This window comes from Patiria miniata, unplaced genomic scaffold, assembly GCF_015706575.1.
Source record: "Patiria miniata isolate m_02_andy unplaced genomic scaffold, ASM1570657v1 HiC_scaffold_1, whole genome shotgun sequence".
Taxonomy (NCBI): domain Eukaryota; kingdom Metazoa; phylum Echinodermata; class Asteroidea; order Valvatida; family Asterinidae; genus Patiria; species Patiria miniata.
In genome coordinates, this window is record NW_024037047.1 from 15,198,078 (window position 1) to 15,220,372 (window position 22,295).

General features: G+C 40.4%; 1 protein-coding gene across 1 annotated transcript in view; it reads left to right on the plus strand.

The window, feature by feature from the left end:
• The first annotated feature begins 1,061 nt into the window (after positions 1 to 1,061).
• The window catches only part of LOC119730705, a 31,857-nt gene continuing 10,623 nt past the window's right edge, over positions 1,062 to 22,295 (plus strand). Inside the window, exon 1 of the mRNA XM_038203710.1 lies at positions 1,062 to 2,154. Within this exon, the coding sequence (XP_038059638.1) occupies positions 1,062 to 2,154 (1,093 nt within the window). The remainder of the gene's footprint in view (positions 2,155 to 22,295) is intronic.

Below are 22,295 nucleotides of genomic sequence, written 5' to 3' on the forward strand. Positions count from 1 at the left end.
ACTTTTAGATTTTATCTTTGAAATCAATATAAAATCAATCCACTGTGAGAGATTTGATTTTGCTTTTTACGGGAATCGAAAGAATAATCCAGGGTCTTCAGTTTTGATATTACATCTACAATCATGTCATCCTTCCGTCTGCTTGAAACCAAAAATCCCTTGTATTTTGAAATTGGTAAAAGATGTAAGCTTTCTTTGACAATTGACAACTGAAAATGTCAAGTCGTCCGTTGGACAATATGACGTCATAATGTCATCATGATGTAGTTGGGGGTCATCTGACGTCTCGTGTTGTCATGAGACCTGTGACGTCGTTATGATGTCATGGTTTATGTAACATAATCTTAAATGTGCATTTTCTAAGGACATATAAACAATGCAAGACCGATTGGGTTGAAACTTGGTATGTACAAAGACAGGCCCTGATATAGGTTAAAATTGAGGTGATGTCATGATTATTTCCTCATGGGTAATGTGAAGTCTCTTCAAAATGCATACATTTAAAGAATTGCATTTTGTATTGAAATTATCATTTGCCTGACTGCTCATGGACAAAATAAGCTTGAAATCTTACCCCCCAAAAATCGTTTTGTAAAAAAGTCCTATGTTCTGTTCATGGAACGAATGCATGACTCTTTGTGCGACTACAAACAACACATGCTCATGATGAGGACTACAAATTCATTGTTGTGGACCAAAACCTAAGAGAGGATATTTGGCCGTCTGGCGAAAATAAGACAACCATTCGTAGCTTTGAAAAGGATTTTCTAACATCGGTAGACCTGTACGCCAAAGAAGGCAAAGACTCTGAGATGTGTCTGATAAAAATCATAAGACCAGTTCACAAGCAAATACGCCCACACAACCGAGCATATGTCCAGATAAGATGCCCAAATGCTTTGGGCGGAAATGGTCAATGTTCAGGCGACCCTGTCACTTGGAAGTGTTACAACTGCAGGGAGTTGGTTGAATATGGCATAGAAGCTAAACTGTTTTACTGCAAATGCGGACAATCTGACCCCAACGAATCACTCTGGCGTTGTAATGAGAAGGATCACGGCATGATATACATCGAGTGTCAACACGATATTCTCTCTGCGGAGCTGTCAAATCTTCGGGCCTGGAAGGAGAAAAACATTTTGATACTGGGTGAGACTGGCGTTGGAAAATCTACGTGGATCAACGGTTTTATTAACTACCTTTATTATGATGGTCTTGAGGAAGCTATGAATGCCAAGGAATTCCAGGTTTTAATACCGTCCAGCTTCACCTTTACACAGGACGGGGAGGAAACGAAGATAATGGTTGGGGAAAGTGACACAAATGAGAACATGGAAGAAGGAGAATCTGCAACCAAAGACCCACGTTCCTATGTCTTTAACGTAGGAGGGGACATCGTTCGCTTGATTGATACACCAGGAATAGGAGCTAGTGAAGGTATAGAACAAGATCGGAAAAACTTTGACAATATACTATCGCATCTTACCTACTACGAGGAGATTCATGCTGTGTGCATACTTCTCAAGCCAAACAATTCACGTCTAACAGTAATGTTCCGCTTTTGCATCCAAGAACTCTTGGCTCATCTGCATTCGTCAGCCAAAGACAATATTGTATTTTGCTTCACCAATGCTCGAGCTACATTCTACCAGCCTGGAGATACCTTGCCTACCCTCAACAGAGAGCTCAGGAACAAACAGGTTGGAATTCAAGCTACTCCAAGCAACTACTTCTGTTTTGATAACGAGCCTTTCCGCTTTTTGGCTTGTGTAAAAAACGGAGTGGAATTCAGCCAAGAGGAGATAGACGCTTATGCTAAAAGCTGGAACAAGTCTGTTGAACAAACCAAGAAGCTATTTGAGCACATCAGCTCTTTGGGGCCTCACCAAATTCGGAATACTTTGAGTTTGAATGAGTCACGAAGAATCATCTTGGCCATGAGCAAACCCATGGCAGAAGTGACCAAGACAATCCAACAAAATGTACATGAAGGCAATGAGGTTATGAAACAAATTGACCTGGACGACAGAGATATGGACAGCTTGAAAGCCATGAAGTTTTCTGGATTTGACCTGAAGCGTGTGGAGCTAGAACATCCTAGAACAGTCTGTGCAGATTCAAAATGTGTCAGATATGTCCCAGTCGGTGCGAGTGGTATACAAAACACAATATACGATCAAATATGCCATGATCATTGTACTCTGAGCGGAATTCCAACGGAAACAACAAATGATGCAAGACTACAAGGTTGTGATTGCATACGCGGGACTGCTTCCTCTTTTTTGGGCAAAGTTGTGCGCGCGATACGTACATTACTGGTGCCACGAACGGAATGTATGAAGTGTGGTCACCATTACAACACTCATATGCACATGACCTATGACCTTCACCTTGTTTCCATGGAATTCCTTTCTGAAGAAGTTCAAACAAAAATCAATCAAAAGAAAAGCACTTCTGACGTCTGTTTGAACTAACATGTATTTACAGATATATGTACATTGCATATACTATCACAGATATAAACACACATGTGGAATAGACCTGGAGCTTTGCGTATGATTATAACATTCGTTTTACATTTATATATATATATATATATATATATATATATATATATATATATATATATATATATATATATATATATATATATATATATATATATATATATATATATATATATATATATATATATATATATATATATATATATATATATATATATATATATATATGCAATAAATTCAGAATATTCTCTTTCTGAACAGACTGTTTCGTACCATAAGGCACTCATCAGCAGAATGACGAAAAATAGAATACAAGTAGCATCTTACCTTATTTCGAATCAAGCGCGCGCACGCGTTACGCGCGTTACGTCATTGAAGTTAGTACGCGTTTACGTCACTGAAGTAAGAACACATCTGTCTCGATGCCTGCACTTGGAGACGATTTCGCTTCTCTTATTCAGTGTAACTAGATCTGGCCTACAGATATATATATATATATATATATCCAATGAAATCGTCTTCTATCACAATTCACAGTGCTCGATACATCTCTGTAGAGCTATAAACATGCAATAAATTCAGAATATTCTCTTTCTGAACAGACTGTTTCGTACCATAAGGCACTCATCAGCAGAATGACGAAAAATAGAATACAAGTAGCATCTTACCTTATTTCGAATCAAGCGCGCGCACGCGTTACGCGCGTTACGTCATTGAAGTTAGTACGCGTTTACGTCACTGAAGTAAGAACACATCTGTCTCGATGCCTGCACTTGGAGACGATTTCGCTTCTCTTATTCAGTGTACCTAGATCTGGCCTACATATGATTATGTACTTCTCTGCTATACACAAATTGCATCTCTTGTTTACGTTAGAGTATGGCAGTGCTTTCAGAACAATGTCCCATTTGATTTCATAGTCTTTCCCTTCGTCCTTTAAGTCCCATATATGTTTACTTAGCTCTGTTTGCGCCCTCTTGCTCTCGGATCTGAATGACTGCTTGTGGTTCGCCAGTCTCGCCTTGAAGGTTGTGGACGTCAGCCCGACGTATGCCTCCTTCCTGCCTTCGCTCGTGACGGTGGCCTGGTACACTATGTTCTTGCTGAGGCACTCCCCGTTCAGCGGGCATTCGGCATTGCGGGGACAACTGCATGTTCTACCACCGACGTCGTCCTCCTGTTTTACCTTCCGTTTGTTGATTGACTGGATCGTTGCCTTCATGTTCGGCATGCAGCTGTACGATAACTTTACTGTGTTCCGGTTGAGCACTTTGTGAAGCTTATGTTCCTTGGGGAAGCATTTGTCTATTATCTGAAGGAATTTCTTTCCAATGTTGGTACGTACGTTCTTGTTGTATGGCGGGTTGTACCATGTCACCTCCCTTTTTCTAGTCCTTTTCCTGGTGTTATTGCCCGGTGTGTACGTCAGTCGATACTTGTGCCCGCTTTTTTGCAGAGCCTCCTGGTAGGCCGGGGCAGCTTTCTCGAATGCCTCCTTGCTCGACGAGATGTTGGAGAGTCGCTTGTTGATTCCCTCTGGTATCTGTTTGATGACGGCGGGTGGATGGTTTGACTGGACATGTACATAGAGAGGTATATTACCTGGTTTCATGTATGGCTTGTACCCTCCCGTTCGCAGGTCTAATGTGATGTCAAGGAAGTTTACTGTTGCCTTGTTGGCTTCGATCGTTACCTTTAAGTTCATCTACAGAGATGTATCGAGCACTGTGAATTGTGATAGAAGACGATTTCATTGGATATATATATATATATATATATATATATATATATATATATATATATAGATAGATAGATAGATAGATAGATAGATAGATAGATAGATAGATAGATAGATAGATAGATAGATAGATAGATAGATAGATAGATAGATAGATAGATAGATAGATAGATAGATAGATAGATAGATAGATAGATAGATAGATAGATAGATAGATAGATAGATAGATAGATAGATAGATAGATAGATAGATAGATAGATAGATAGATAGATAGATAGATAGATAGATAGATAGATAGATAGATAGATAGATAGATAGATAGATAGATAGATAGATAGATAGATAGATAGATAGATAGATAGATAGATAGATAGATATAAATATATATATATATATATATATATATATATATATATGCAATAAATTCATCAGCTGATGAGTGCCTTATGGTACGAAACAGTCTGTTCAGAAAGAGAATATTCTGAATTTATTGCATGTTATAGCTCTACAGAGATGTATCGAGCACTGTGAATTGTGATAGAAGACGATTTCATTGGATATATATATATATATATATATATATATATATATATATATATATATATATATATATAGATATATATATATATATATATCGGCATTCGTATTCTTTCCAAAGATTATCAAAATACTCGATTTATACTTATCTGTCTTAGTCTTTACAAAACAAAAATACACCAGTTATAACCCAGGTTTAAAATTCTGTATTTACTCAATTTGATGAAGCTTTTATATGGGTCGACAATAAACTACAGTCTGGTCCCCACTATATGGATTTGCCAGGCAGTCTTCAGAGTGCAGCCATCACTCACGGGCACTCACACCTTATGAGTAGCGGTAGGCCTTCGTCTCACTTCACCTCAATGGCTCTGGCACGACTCACTACACTTGATCACTGGCTCTAGCACGACCCACTACATCCCACTGGCTCTGGCACGACTCTCTGTACCGCACTGGCTCTGGCACGACTCGCTACACCTCACAGGCTCTGGCAAGACTCACTACACCTCACTGGCTCTTGCACGACTCACTTCACCTCAATAGCTCTGGCACGACTCACTACACCTCAATGGTTCTAGGCGACTCACTACACCTCGCTGGCTCTGCCACAACTCACTACACCTCACTGGCTCTGCCACGACTCACTACACCTCACTGGCTCTGCCACGGCTCACTACACCCCACTGGCTCTGGCACGACTCACTACACCCCACTGGCTCTGGCACGACTCACTACACCTCACTGGCTCTGGCATGACTCAATACACCTCACTGGCTCTGGCACGACTCACTACACCTCACTGGCTCTGGCACAACTCACTACACCTCAATGGCTCTGGCACGACTCACTACACCTCAATGGCCCTGGCATGACTCACTACACCTCACTGGTTCTAGGCGACTCACTACACCTCACTGGCTCTGGCACGACTCACTACACCTCAATGGCTCTGGCACGGCTCACTACACCTCACTGGCTCTGGCATGACTCACTACACCGCACTGGCTCTGGCATGACTCACTACACCTCACTGGCTCTGGCACGACTCACTTCACCTCACTGGCTCTGGCACGACTCACTTCACCCCACTGGCTCTGGCACGACTCACTACACCTCACTGGCTCTGGCACGACTCACTACACCTCACTGGCTCTGGCACGACTCACTTCACCTCACTGGCTCTGGCACGACTCACTACACCTCACTGGCTCTGGCACAACTCACTACACCTCAACGGCCCTGGCATGACTCACTACACCTCACTGGTTCTAGGCGACTCACTACACCTCACTGGCTCTGGCACGACTCACTACACCTCAATGGCTCTGGCATAACTCACTACACCTCACTGGTTCTAGGCGACTCACTACAAGTCACTGGCTCTGGCACGACTCACTACACGTCGCTGGCTCTGGTGTGACTCACTTCACTTCACTGGCTCTTGCACGGGTCAGTTATCTGGCTACAGAGTGGTGTGGGACAGGGTGGCAATCTGAATGAAATACAATAATTAAACCAATACAAGTTGTAGACTCAATCTGATCAGTTTTTGGACAGCATACGGTCTCCAAATTCTTTTACCACAAACACAATACGCTGGCAAGATTTGAACATTCATTTTATAACAGTTAAAATTGCAAATCAGTCTTCAGTATAAAAACGATCTTACAACTGTGAGCCTCTTTTCAAAAAGGACCAGAGAGATAATTATCTTGCATTTTACTCAAATCTTATCATTACATTCACTTCTTATAATGCAATTCATCAATCAACATACGGTTACTGGACTTGGGTCTCGCTTGCAATGGCTACAGGATGGGTGCTGCTATACCAGACTGAAGTTTAATCAGGGCTGTTGAATTTCGGCACGGACAATTTTGGCACAAAACTGACAATTCGTAACTGAATTTTTTCGATGTATCAGATTCCCTGTATCATGTCATCGATCGATACACGTCAAGCTTGTTTCATTTTTAACACATACTCTCTCGCTCTCTCGCTTTGACTGTTCTGGTCTCTACAGAATCTCGATCATATCCGATCTCTTTTTACTCAAGTAAACCTTATCTCTACAAGAGTGTCAGCTTCAATAACCATGACCTGCATCTATATAACTCGACCCAAATGTATACGCTTGTCCCACAACATGGCGTCGCGCGCCTTCGACCGTCGATTATCGAGCACATCTGCAAGCGGTATATTATACCTGCTCGACGCAATGTGTAAACGCGTCATTCCACGTGTTGAGTTCTATTGTTTGACACACGACTAAGCGTGGGAATGATACCGGGGGTTGATCGCAGGAAAAGTTTGCATACTTCATACAACAACAAAAAAACAAGTTAACGATTGAATGGGTGCACGCGCAAAATAAAAGTACCGGTACAAAAAAATGGGTTTTGCTGATAGACAACAAAACGTTGAACGAAACAATACTTGGTTTGGAGCCGTCAGAGAAATTCACGTCTGATATCATATTCTTGCACGGTGAATAAAAGTAGAGTATAATGAAATAAAAGAAAGAAGAAAGAACTGAGTTGAAGTAATGATTATCATTAAACTTAATATTGCATTGTGTACTATGAAAGTAATGGAAATGAATTGTTGTACTTTTTAGATGATACAAGATTACTACACACGTTGCTGTACATTTAAGTTGTTAAAAATGAAATAACACACTGTTGTGTACCTATTAATACATTTAACAATGCAAAAAAATAAATAATTTAATATTGAACCAATAATATGTATATATCTCCTGATACTGCATTGTTAAATATGAATCAGTTAAGTAACATTTTGAGAAAAATGTTGTGTTCTCCTTTCTTGAGTTCTGATATTGTGGGTTTTTTTTTACAAGCATGAGCGTTCAGTACAAACAAGTGCCGTATTGTTGCTGTATTGCATTGTCGAGCATAAAGTGAACTGCACAATACTTTTGTACACCTGATAATAAATTGGGGGGAAAATGCAAGTATGCAAATTATAGATCATCTCCAACTGCATTGTTAAACGTGAACATAAAATATAAAATGTATTGTTCTCCTGGTATAGTTTGTACATAAAAGTAGTAAAAATCAAACTGTTGTCCTCGTGATATTTCATTTAAAAAAAATGACCGTTGAGCACAAGGTACTGCGTTACTGATATCACACTGTTGAACTTGAAAAAGAGTGGAAACATTATCGAATTCCGGAATTTTTGTACAAAATTAACGCAAAACAAATTTAACAACATGATATTCTGATGTCATATTGTTGAACGTTGAAGTAAAATAGGACAATTATTGTTGCACTGGAAAGTTTTGTGTACATGTACAATGTTAGAGTTATAAAACACATTTTTGTACTTGTGATATTTGATATAAACTATGCAAGTAAAACGCAAAGAAACTACTGTATTGCTGATGCATTGCTGAATTTGAATGTTAAGTAGGTTAATTACTGTACTCCTGATATTCGTTTTTACACAAAGGAAACGTATGTGGTATGTGGTACGTGGTGTTACATTAAAACATGAGCAAAGTGTTTTTTTTTTCTAATATCATACTATTAAGCGTTGAAGTAGGAAAATTATTGTTTTCGTATTTTTCGTTCACACATGTATAAATAACATGACCGTTAATTAATGAACTTGAAAGTAGATATGAGAAAATTATTGTATTCCTGGTATTGTTTAGCACACAAAAGTAGCGCAAACAAATAATTGTTCTCGTGAAATTTCAATTATAAAGAAATACAATGTGCTGTATTGCTGACAACTTTGTTGTAAAGTGTAAAGTGAGAAAATGACACATACAAAATTGTGTAACCATGCAAGTAAACAGAGTGTTGTATTTTTATAACATTTCACTGTAAAGCATGAGAGTAAAATAGGATACGTTATTATACTCCTGATATGATAACACTATTGCTTATGAAAGTAAACAACAGTTTTACCAAATTTGCCAACAATATTAGAATAATTTCCCAAATCCATACATTTATGTGGAAAGGCCACAGAAATTCCAGTGTTTTTTTTTAACGGAATGGCACCTTCCAAAATTAATCTTAAATGTTGTCCATCGGTGTTTATACATATCATCTCATCTCATATAGGGGATGGCATTCTCACCTGTAGCTTAAACATGGTGTTAAACACAGTATTGCACACTTTAGTTTTAGTTTCAAGCACGGAAATAAAGTACAAAATCTGACTGTTTTTGTAATATAATATTTTTAAACGCTGAAGTTGGAAACTTATTGTTCTCGTGGTATAGTTTCATTATGAATATGAAAGAAGCCCAAATAGACAATTGTAAACTTGATATTTCATTTAAACATAAGAGTAAAATGATTCCTCAAAAGCGCTCTAGGCACTGCAGCTCGCAAGCCTAAAGAAACCCTTAGGTAGAAGACAATGAGAAGAAATTACATTGTTAGAGGTTGGAGTAAAATAAGTGACATCCTGGGGAAACCCACAGAATCAGGTAGGGACAGAAAAACCTAATCCAAATATTGGCCCAGGCAGGATTCGAACCCGGCTCACAGCGGTGGAAGGCGAGTAAATTACCGCTGTGCCAATATGATGGCACTGCCTCTCTCCACCAGCCAACAACTAGGCCAACTTAAGAAATTACTGTAACTGGGATCTTAATTTGTATGTTCAAAAAAAATGATAGTGTAAACTCAAAGCCACTGATTTCTTGTTTTAATTTGTTTCAAACTCAAACTACAACGGATGTCATTTTCAGCTTCCAACCACAGCTCATAAAAGCCTGTGGTGTCTTACAGCTCAAATAAGAGACAACTTTTTTGTTTATGGTCTACATCTTTCTTGTTTATGGTCTACATAAAAGGAAAACGCCTAATACAAAGGGCCGTTCAATTAATTTTCAATCTTTTGAAGATATAGATAATGATGCTGTAAAAGAGGATGTGCTTGTTATGCACCACGGCAACATGTCTAAACATTCAATTAAAGTTTTTAATATAATATTTCTGAGATGCATGTACTTGTATTTGCAATTGTTAATGCTCTTCGTATGTTTCACCATTGTACTCTTACTTCAGACTTTAACTTTACTTAACATTATGTAATATTTGTTATGTATGCAGGGCCCTAATGAAAACCAGTTTTTTTTTAACTGTTTGGGCATACCTTGGGTAAAGAAATGGAATGAATCAATTAATAAATCGTAAGTGCCAGTGAGTCAGTCAGCCAATCAGTGAAGGAAGTCAGTGAGATGGGTAGGTCCTGTGGGACCAGCACTAACTGAAACAGAAAAGGAGTCACACTTTTAAGTGGCGCGGTCTCTTCCAAACTTAAGCACACTTTAGACATTTTATTTTTAACTATCGCCTTACAACCCATGTTGAAATCAACCAGATCGCATAGAATACAAACAGAAAATGCACGGTACCATTCACACTTAATACAGATTGGCCACACATTTTGAATATTCTACCCAAGTGAAGTCTCTCAACCTTGTCTGAGCACCGGATGTAGAAGTCGTGTGGGATTCTTCTAGTATGAAAGGGGTTCATCTAGTATTTGGCTGGGGGGGCTCACAATTTCTTTTTTTCAATTTTGTTTGTAGAAGTTTTTTTTTGTTCTAAAGAATAGTGGCCGTGTACACAGGGCCTGCCTTTCTTGCAACGTTACTTAAAAAACATAATAAAAAACCTGGGGGAATGACCCCTGTTGCGCCCCCCTCGATCCGCCTTTGTAAGCAGAATGAGGCCACCTTGAGCTCAGTTTATTGATTCGCTCCATTAATAACCCACATGGGATGCATTTATCAGGATGTTTCACAAGTATCCCGTTTCTGGTATGCGCACATCGCCCTAGCCATGCGCGTCGTTTTTTTAAAGAGGTTGTGGAATGCTCGAAGACATTTCCGTCATTTTTCGGGTATATGTAGCCTAATGTGTGATGAAATAAAAACGACTATTGTTTCTGTCATGAAATGAGTACAAAGGGTACTTTTGAGAGCTGTTTTTCAGGTCCAGTTTCGACCCGAACGTGCAACTGTGTAAAAGTCGTCGTTGCGGGCAGCAAACAAAACACAGTAAATCGTGACGTAATAAACAGGACTCCCGATGCACAGTAGCATACACGATTCCTGTTTTTATTAAAAACAATTATTTATGAATAATATCTTCGAGCATTCCACAACCTCTTTAATGTAAGATGATATCTCATAACCGCCAACTGACTCAATGCTTTAACTGGAATCCTGCTGCTGAACAATTTTAAAGTATTTTAATATGGGGTTTATGATCGATTAAAAGCTTTATATGGCCTCTCTGGGCTCCCATAAGTTTTGCACTAAATTTAGTCCGCACCTTTTGCCGACGGTGTTGTCATATTGGAATTGTGCGTCTGGCAGCCAGACTGAGGGAGTGACGGTCGTGTATCTGGAATGTGTGAACGCTTTTTAAATAGCGCAATATGTAAAGGAGCAGACTCAGCCTGGCAGCTCATGCACGATGTCGATGTAGTGTATGGCCCGACTTTACCGTGTGTTTTTTTCTGATTTTTGTCTTGACTATCCAAATTTCCCCCAAAAAATGTTCGTGTCGGTCGAAGTTGTCAGTGGGTGTAGAATTTCCAAGCCTTGTGGCCTTACTGATGTCACCTCGAGCTCCGTCCTGAAGTATATGTTTTGTGGAGTTTTAAGGGGATCGAACGTCATCTGCAACATAATAGGCAGCCGACATTTGAAGGGAAAAAAAGAGGGGGAAAAACAAAACCAGCGTCGCCGCACCACTTTAAGGGCAAGCTCCGTACCAGAAACCGGAAACTTATTTTTTGGCTTTAACATACTTTTAGTCGTATATAGTATTGAATACTTACACACAACTGCTAATATGCGTCGTTTTTACCGAGCTCACATATCGATTGCATTAGGCAGCCTTCGTGGAGTTGCGTTGTTTTGAAATCATAATTAAATAATGAAAAAAAGTAAAACTGCTGCAAACTGCTTACTGACTGGATGGACCTGAAATATATAAATCTTAAAATTAATGTGGCCTGACGTTGCGAACTTAGCAAGTTCTTCTTCAGAGGCTAAAACAGAAATGACAGAGATACATACATTAACATGGGGGTGCACACAAACATGCAGGGCTGAAAGAAGAAACACAAAAGGAGGATTAGGAGGGAAAGGTGTGGAAAGATGCAGGGGAGGGTGGATGAGAGAACAAAGAAACAAAGGGAGATGGCAAACCACAAGGGGTCTGGTGTAAACAGGGGAGGGACCAGAAAGGGGAAGGATCAAAGGTCACAGGGAGTGGGAACGGACAAAAGAGTGTGAGAGTGAAGGGATGATGCGGGGGGGGGACAGTATAGAGGTGGAAAGGGATGAAAGATGGTGGGAGATGTGTTAACACAAACAAGGAAGACCAGATGGATTATCTGTAACAGAGGACAATGGAGGAAGAAAAGGATTAATCATTTCCAAGTTGGATGTTGAGACCATGTGGTTGAATAGTTCGAAGACGATTCATCCACACCTTCTCTCTGCTGAGGCGAACTGACTCTTTGCGATGGCCAAGAGATTCAATGCCCTGCAAAATCATATGATTTTGCAGGGCATTGAATCTCTTGGCCATCGCAAAGAGTCAGTTCGCCTCAGCAGAGAGAAGGTGTGGATGAATCGTCTTCGAACTATTCAACCACATGGTCTCAACATCCAACTTGGAAATGATTAATCCTTTTCTTCCTCCATTGTCCTCTGTTACAGATAATCCATCTGGTCTTCCTTGTTTGTGTTAACACATCTCCCACCATCTTTCATCCCTTTCCACCTCTATACTGTCCCCCCCCCCCCGCATCATCCCTTCACTCTCACACTCTTTTGTCCGTTCCCACTCCCTGTGACCTTTGATCCTTCCCCTTTCTGGTCCCTCCCCTGTTTACACCAGACCCCTTGTGGTTTGCCATCTCCCTTTGTTTCTTTGTTCTCTCATCCACCCTCCCCTGCATCTTTCCACACCTTTCCCTCCTAATCCTCCTTTTGTGTTTCTTCTTTCAGCCCTGCATGTTTGTGTGCATCCCCATGTTAATGTATGTATCTCTGTCATTTCTGTTTTAGCCTCTGAAGAAGAACTTGCTAAGTTCGCAACGTCAGGCCACATTAATTTTAAGAATTAAATAATGAGTTGAAAGAGTTGTCATAATTGTGAGATAAATAAGTTTTTTCCCCAGTTTTTTTAACTACATGAAAACAAAGGAATGTCCACAGTAGGTGGATGGGTGAGTATGTAAACACCGGCAATCGTGGACCTAAGACAAAAGGGTTGGGGTACAAACAAAGCGTCCACAATTTACCGATTGTCCGCGATAGAAATTCGTGTACAAAACCAATGAAATCTGTTGCTAAAAAGTTAAGTACAAAGAAAGGAATGAGGATTACGGACAACAACTCATAGTGGTTTTGTACACGTTTTCTAATCGACGTTGTCCTCGATTTGACTCCTGTCCTCAATTACTCGATGGCCCTCCACATGTTTGCCTCGATTTATACCATAAACACGCACCAAGGAATTAGGAAGAGGAACAGTAGAAAATCCTTGATTTACACCTAGGCCCACACATGTTTTGACACAAATTCAGGCTATGGGTAGTCGTCGATGCAAAAGGTTATAGTAGCGGCAAACAAAAATTATGAATTGTTGCCATAAATGAGTGAACCTAAGGTTATTAGGGTAGAGTATCCACCAGTTTGAGATATTGTTTGTATTTTAGTCTTGGATAATAATGTACAAAGGGCAATATAAAAACCTTCTCAACATTGAGGTACCTATTAAATTACTCCTGATTTATAGAACTTTATAAAACTTAATTCCCCTGAATGGGACCTCTGTGAATCGCAGAAGCCAGGTTGGTACTGACGTACATTGCGATAAAGGCATTATCAAGATAATTCTCGTTGATGTGCGTCAACGCTTTAATCATTAACAAGGGAAAACACCAAAATATTGGAGTTTGCCCAGCTGATATCAGCAAATGGAGGAATAAAAAAAAATACAATTTTTATTTTACTTGTACACAATTTTTATTTCTCCACCTTAGGCCAAAAAAAAAATACTCGGTCTCTGGTCAGCACGCGCGTCGATTTTAATCATGCGCGTCAACTTTTTTTTTCTTCAAATTGACACGGAAGCTACAACAGCGCCCTCTATTGCTGCACCTCCTCAAATTTGTGTACCAAGGAGCACCAAGGAATGGGGAAATTGCACCAAGGCAAATGATAAAGGGCACCAAGGCAAATTATGGAGGGCATCAATGTATAATGAGGACACAATCAAACAAATTAGTACCCACCTTGTCTGTACTATTCAAGCTTGGGAAAAAAAAAACACCAAAAAAAAAACCGCGTCGCTGCATCAATTCCGGAACTTTAGTCTGACAGAGACCGATAATTTTTTGGGGCCTTATCAGTGAATCAAAGCTCTGTCAATTAGTGCCAAATTGTCCCTCCGAATCACGTTATTCCCAAGACATTCAGAATACAATCTATAGCCCGATTCACTGGAATAGTTTATCTTTCCACATCATAGCAACAGACTAGAACAATCGTCATTCAAGGCCAAAAGCACTTATTAAACATAACTTGCGCATTCACAACCCTTTAAACTGTTGCAGAGCAACGCAGTGAGTGTTGGACAACACCTTATCAGATTCAGATTCAGGTTTAGAACCCATATCATGTATAAATAGGTTGCTTAAGTGGGTTCTTTTGTTCACTTACGGGGTAGGGCTTGGCTAGATTCCAGGGTTGGGTAACGTTAAAATTTTCAGAGCCACACAAAAATGACATAAAAGCAGGATGTTTTAGTAGAGCCAGAACATCAACTATCTCTGTTCCTAAATGGAAACTTATCCCTTCCGCGAGGGAGGTTTTTGGTCTCTCTATTATCCACATTCATGAGATGTTTCAGTACTCCATTCCTCAATGCGCCAGAGCACCTTTGTTGAAGGCTCAGTAGGCACAAGTTTTTGTCATCAGCTGGTGAGGAGGGTTGTGCAGTGACTATCCAGGTCCTCTATCAAGGTAGCATTGGGAGGGATTGAAGGGGATGCAATACCAAATCACAGAGACGGCCAGATGGCCAACAAGTTCTGTAGAATTCGATCCTTTAAGCAATTTCAATGAATCCGCCTGTACAAGATTTAGAAGAGAAAGCCAACCCAATTTGGTCACTGAATAAACCTTCCACATCTTGTGTTTGTTTGTTGTGGGTTGAAAGTTTAATTTCAAAGTTAAGTGTGCCTTAAAGTTGAGGAATTTTGGTGTCTATAATGTTTTATCTGTGGTCTCAAAAGGCAACAAACACCCACATTGGCGCGATCAAATGCTCGAATATGCTGGTCATAGTACTCACACATCTCCTCCTAATGCTCGTCTATTAATAGGAAATCATTTAAAACGGTAATAAAACGTTAACAAGGCCCGTATTCTTCTCAGTGTTGTGCATTGTTGAGTACGACATACAACAGCCAACGGGTTAGTACGTTCTGCGTAAACAGTCCATTTTCGACCCGACGGCGGTTGCATGTCCTAATCACGGCTCACGTGACGTCACCTATCTGCTCCTGGTATCCAGGTCCCCCGCCAGGTAACCATAAGACTAGCCAATTCGAATTCTCCAAGGTCTAACCTTTCCAAAAAATACCCACTAAACACTTGGTCATATCCAAAAAATAAATGACCCCTGGCTCTTGGACGTACATTGGTCCAACGTCCCATTGGTCCGACGTCCCATTCGTCTGTAATCGAACGCACTCATTATGTTTCATCGGACCAATGAGATGTGGGGCCAACGGGACGTGCACAGGACATGCATGCCAAGTCCTGTGAGACCAACGGGACGCGGGACCAACAAGGCGTGAGACCAACCGTGACGGGACGTCGGACTAACGGGACGGCAGACTATATAGAGATGTAACCATTTTGAGACATGTTTTATCGGGGGTCTACCCAATACCGATGTTCCCCGAAATCCTTAGGATAAGGGTTAGGGTAAGGGTTAGGATTAGGGTTATATGGTAAAGATTTTGGGGAACATCGGTATTGGGGAACATCGGTACAACAGCGCCCTCTATTGCTGCACCTCCTCAAATTTGTGTACCAAGGAGCACCAAGGAATGGGGAAATTGCACCAAGGCAAATGATAAAGGGCACCAAGGCAAATTATGGAGGGCATCAATGTATAATGAGGACACAATCAAACAAATTAGTACCCACCTTGTCTGTACTATTCAAGCTTGGGAAAAAAACACCAAAAAAAAAAAAAAAAACGCGTCGCTGCATCAATTCCGGAACTTTAGTCTGACAGAGACCGATAATTTTTGGGGCCTTATCAGTAAATCAAAGCTCTGTCAATTAGTGCCAAATTGTCCCTCCGAATCACGTTATTCCCAAGACATTCAGAATACAATCTATAGCCCGATTCACTGGAATAGTTTATCTTTCCACATCATAGCAACAGACTAGAACAATCGTCATTCAAGGCCAAAAGCACTTATTAAACATAACTTGCGCATTCACAACCCTTTAAACTGTTGCAGAGCAACGCAGTGAGTGTTGGACAACACCTTATCAGATTCAGATTCAGATTTAGAACCCATATCATGTATAAATAGGTTGCTTAAGTGGGTTCTTTTGTTCACTTACGGGGTAGGGCTTGGCTAGATTCCAGGGTTGGGTAACGTTAAAATTGTATGCATTTTTCGCTCAGAATGTATGCTGGGATTATATAAGTTGATGTGTTTTGAGTAGCAGGGCGGCTGGCTGGCTTTTGTATGTGAAATAAAAACAGAGTGAGTTTTTTTTAGTTGAAAATCCGTTCAGTGTTGTTTCCCCTTTTTGTGCTAGATGTGACCTGATGTGACAAGGCAAAAGGCGTAACAATACAAGACACACCATTTGCCGTGTTATGGGCAGTATGTTATACGCATTGTAGAAGTGCAATAATAGTGCGTTTGGATATGCTTGCTCAAAATACACCGTTTTGCCAAAACAGTCCTTTCAGTTATGTTTGTGATACTTTATGTTAAAATTGTTGTAACTGCTTTCAAATTGCCTCTATCCAAAACTCAGTAAAGACAAGTAACTGAAATTTCTACTGTTTAGGGTCAAGTTGTTTTGGTTTCGAGACTGAAGTAGAGTCGAGTCTTTCGAATCGAGACACTACAAGTCTGCTAAATACCAACTGGTGTCCCACAATGTTATAGACTCAAGTTTTTTACCCATAATCATAACTCAAGTAAGTACTCTTCGATTCTCAAAATAACTGCCCATTTGTGAAGTTGTTTTTGTTATAAGGAATTTTTCTGGAGCCAATTATACATGCATGGGGGAAGGAATAGACGAACGATATACGTTGAATGAAGTGATCCCCATTCAAATGTTTTGAGGTGATTTTGAGGGGGACGTCTTGGTCCAAGAGTCAGGGGTCGTTTATTTTTTGGAAATGACCAAGTGTTTAGTGGGTATTTTTGGAACATTATATCTTGGGGAATTGGAATTGGCTAGTCTTATACGAATACGAATCTACAGTAGAAATAACCACGTGTTTGTGGTATTTTGGAGGGTTACATTTTAGTATATTCCAATTGGCTAGTCTTAATGTTGTGTCTTTATACCTAAAGCAAATACGCGACCGTCACACAAGAAAGTGAAAAATATGGCTAATGCGCGGCACTGACAAAACAAATGAGTTCACTTAAAAACACAATTAACTTCAAAAAAAAAAGATCCCTGGTCAATTGTAATAGATATCTCACCTCTCATGTTTGTTACCTAACAACCGCATCATCCTTAGCAACAACCTTTCACAACCTGATTAACTTACTTGAAATGAATCTACAAAAGAAATGACAAAAATGTTTAATGGATATTTTGTTAGAAGGTGTACACCTATGGAAATTCGAATTGGCTCATCTTATGGATACGTGGAGGTGGTTCTGGATACGAATTCAACTTGTGGTACGCTATGATACAAACAAGGGCGGATCCAGAACACATCTTTTTTTTTTGGGGGGGGGGAATTTGGTCACCTCAAAAGGGGGTCCAAAATTACGAAATGGGGTTCGGGGCCGATCCGAAAGTTTTTTTGATTGTAAATGTTCTTTGGTGCGACCTGAGGCAATTTTCTGACCACTTTAACCAAATTATTTGTTTGGAAAAAAGTAGTGGCCGTGTACGCAGTGCCTGCCTTTATTGCAACGTCACTTTATTACACCTGTTGCGCCTCCCCCCGATCCGCCCTTGGATACAAAATAAGGCCACCTTGAGCTCAGTTTATTAATTTGCTCCATTAATAACCCACATGGCATGGATGTATCAGGATGTTCCACAAAACCTTACAGTCACCATGTTTTTTGTTAAGAAGCGTCAACAGGATTAGGACTTTTGTACGTAACTTTTGCATCTTGCCCCATACTTCGAGGGCGCCAGCAACTCCAAGTCAAATGAGGGCCAAGGGCAGTAAATATGACCTCTCCTTCCCCAGCGATTGAAGAAGCTGCGACTCCAGAGGCGATTGAAATAGCTGCCACTCCAGAGCCACACAAAAATGACATAAAAGCAGGATGTTTTAGTAGAGCCAGAACATCAACTATCTCTGTTCCTAAATGGAAACTTATCCCTTCCGCGAGGGAGGTTTTTGGTCTCTCTATTATCCACATTCATGAGATGTTTCAGTACTCCATTTCCTCAATGTGCCAGAGCACCTTTGTTGAAGGCTCAGTAGGCACAAGTTTTTGTCATCAGCTGGTGAGGAGGGTTGTGCAGTGACTATCCAGGTCCTCTATCATGGTAGCATTGGGAGGTATTGAAGGGGATGCAATACCAAATCACAGAGACGGCCAGATGGCCAACAAGTTCTGTAGAATTCGATCCTTTAAGCAATTTCAATGAATCCGCCTGTACAAGATTTAGAAGAGAAAGCCAACCCAATTTGGTCACTGAATAAACCTTCCACATCTTGTGTTTGTTTGTTGTGGGTTGAAAGTTTAATTTCAAAGTTAAGTGTGCCTTAAAGTTGAGGAATTTTGGTGTCTATAATGTTTTATCTGTGGTCTCAAAAGGCAACAAACACCCACATTGGCGCGATCAAATGCTCGAATATGCAGGTCATAGTACTCACACATCTCCTCCTAATGCTCGTCTATTAATAGGAAATCATTTAAAACGGTAATAAAACGTTAACAAGGCCCGTTTTCTTCTCAGTGTTGTGCATTGTTGAGTACGACATACAACAGCCAACGGGTTAGTACGTTCTGCGTAAACAGTCCATTTTCGACCCGACGGCGGTTGCATGTCCTAATCACGGCTCACGTGACGTCACCTATCTGCTCCTGGTATCCAGGTCCCCCGCCAGGTAACCATAAGACTAGCCAATTCGAATTCTCCAAGGTCTAACCTTTCCAAAAAATACCCACTAAACACTTGGTCATATCCAAAAAATAAATGACCCCTGGCTCTTGGACGTACATTGGTCCAACGTCCCATTGGTCCGACGTCCCATTCGTCTGTAATCGAACGCACTCATTATGTTTCATCGGACCAATGAGATGTGGGGCCAACGGGACGTGCACAGGACATGCATGCCAAGTCCTGTGAGACCAACGGGACGCGGGACCAACAAGGCGTGAGACCAACCGTGACGGGACGTCGGACCAACGGGACGGCAGACTATATAGAGATGTAACCATTTTGAGACATGTTTTATCGGGGGTCTACCCAATACCGATGTTCCCCGAAATCCTTAGGATAAGGGTTAGGGTAAGGGTTAGGATTAGGGTTATATGGTAAAGATTTTGGGGAACATCGGTATTGGGGAACATCGGTATTGAGGGAACATTGGTATGCACCCGTTTTATCGTAAGAAGGAATTGCGTTCAATTTTGGTAATATTGGTAGGATTCCCATATTGCCCTACTACAGAACTTGGGCAAAGTGGGAATTACTGGCAATTGAGATGAAATTTTGCTATACATAAGTGCTATTCAAAGTACCGGTTGGCAATATTCCTACACTGCCCTGCTACAGAACCTAGGCAAATTGGGAATTACGGACTATTGTGATGCAATTTGCCATAGATAAGGATTGTTAAAATTAATACCAAATCTCAATATTCCCACATTGCGCTTCTACCGAACATGGGAAATTGGTATTTATACTCATAGAACTAGGGCCAATATAGTAGTAGGGCCAAGAATCGTCAGTTTGTGACTGACATAATTTCTTCGGCTACAGACATTTTGACGGACGAAAAGAGTAAGCCTAATAATATTCATTTAGGTGACTGACAATTCAAGTCTGTAGATTTACAATAGGGGAAGCATGGTGCCAACATATATCATTGCCAACATTTGCGCACTCACTGAACCTGATAAGAAAGTGCAATTTTGCATGTATTACAGTACTTTTAGGCCAACATTTTAGCTTTTAACGGGGGTGTTCAAAGTATTATCATAAATATTATCCCTCAGAGCCTTCGAGAAAACTTCAAAGTAACATGCATGGGTAAGCATCATTCCCAATGTAGGAATATTACAAATGGGTAATTTAAACACAGCAAATTATATCAAACTTTGTTCAGGTTCAATAGTAGCACGATGTAGGCATATACCAATGGGTAATTTCAACACCCCTTATTTCACTTTCAAAAATAGGGTCGGTCGGGTGACTGGAACCAAAGGTATTTTTGTTTGGCCTTATCTCTACCAGATATGAGATAGCGCCGTTCAATCTTTGATCTCTAGCAAACAGGCGAAGTAGCAACTAGCAAGTGTCATGCCGAATGCTATTCCTATTTGGCAAGTCTCCAAAAAGACATGCCTTTGCAACCTGTGGCTCGATTTCATGCCCTTATTAGGCGATATTACTATTAATAGCCAATTTATGCAAAACATTCGTCAGACAACGAATGAAATCACTCCATCGAACGCGTCGGAGGAGGGGCCTGTGATGCAAAATGTTCAGGCGTCTGGATTGCGAACAATATCACTCCAAAAGTTCACGGTTATAAGAGATCGCGAAGCCATGACCAAGTCACATTGCAGATTCTCTCACCCACAGAAGCTTGCCATGAATGCATGGGATCCGCCAAAACACCGGTGTTCTGACTTGCAAGGGAACAGAGGCACTAACGTTAAGATTTGCTTCGGGATAAGGTGCACGGTGGTTGGGACCAGTCTCTGAAGGATACGGGACTCGTTGAGGAGGGCTGACAACTCGCCAATACAAGGTGCGTCAACACATCACACTTCAAATGCCGTATTTCACCAAGAAGGTCTTAGTTTCATACTTCAACTTAAGATAGTATAAGCTCATATCTACATTTTTTTTTAACAATTCAATTTGTCTAAATCTGCAACTATCACGAGTTGAGATATCATAGATAGTCTTGCATATGCCTAATGAGGCTGATGATTTTGCACAGCCGAATATTCCAAAATATTTACAATTGATGAACCTGAATTTCGAAGATGTTAATTTTGTATCGATATTTGGTACAATCACTGTATATATATAAAGAGAAATGCGTTTACAAATATTTTAAAAAAAAAGGACTTTAAGAAAAAATACGTCGTTTTAGTATGGGCTGTCCATGTTTCCCTCAGATATTGTTTGGAGGCGCAGAGCCTGCACGGTTTTGTTTGCCCATTGCAGTATTTTTGTCCCGTTAATACATTTTCGCCGTCTCAATTTTTGCTTCGATGAGTGTCACGATTTTGCTTTTAAGACCTCTAGCCCGTTGAGTTGGGCCAAGCACTGCACGCCCTAGTAACACCACTGATGTTTGTTTACGATTCACGTACATTTCAGCCTCATAGACTGTTCGTGCATTTAGTTTTTTTCTCACGCATGCGCAATCGGTTCGTCCGCGTCGTCGGCATGCAAACAGCGGTAGCAGACGACGCACGGAACGATTGTCTGGTTTTTATGTCTTAAAATATATTCTTCTCGAACGTACTTAAAAGATGATTCTAACCAAAATGTATCAGTAGACAAAGTGAACAAAGATATAACTTTTCTCTGCAGTGTGGTAACGGCGCTAAAAACTGTTTCAAAAATAATATTGAAAAAAAAAATATGGACAAAGATCGTACAAAATGAAACAGAAAAACATCGTTCGCTTTTGAGTTTGGTTAACACATTTGGTAAATTTGCCGGGTTTACCTTAGATTAGCCGTAAAACCATCTAAAAGGATGATAGATGTTCTTCATTCAAAGGTGATTTGATGTATTTTTAAACAAACCTGCAGACGTATAAAATCGTCATTTTTCGAGTAAATCCATTTTGAAAGCTTCTTGCACAAATAGACTGGTCTCCAGTGCCCTCTATGATCGTACTAAACTGCATTTCAGGGGCGGGAACCAGCCAATGGTAAATCGTTTCAGTTAAATGTTTACATTTCCAACGCGTCGAAAGATTACAAATCGAGTATGCGTGGCATGGCTAGCCATGTTTACGGGTCAGATCCATGGTCCGTGTACAGTGTACATGCA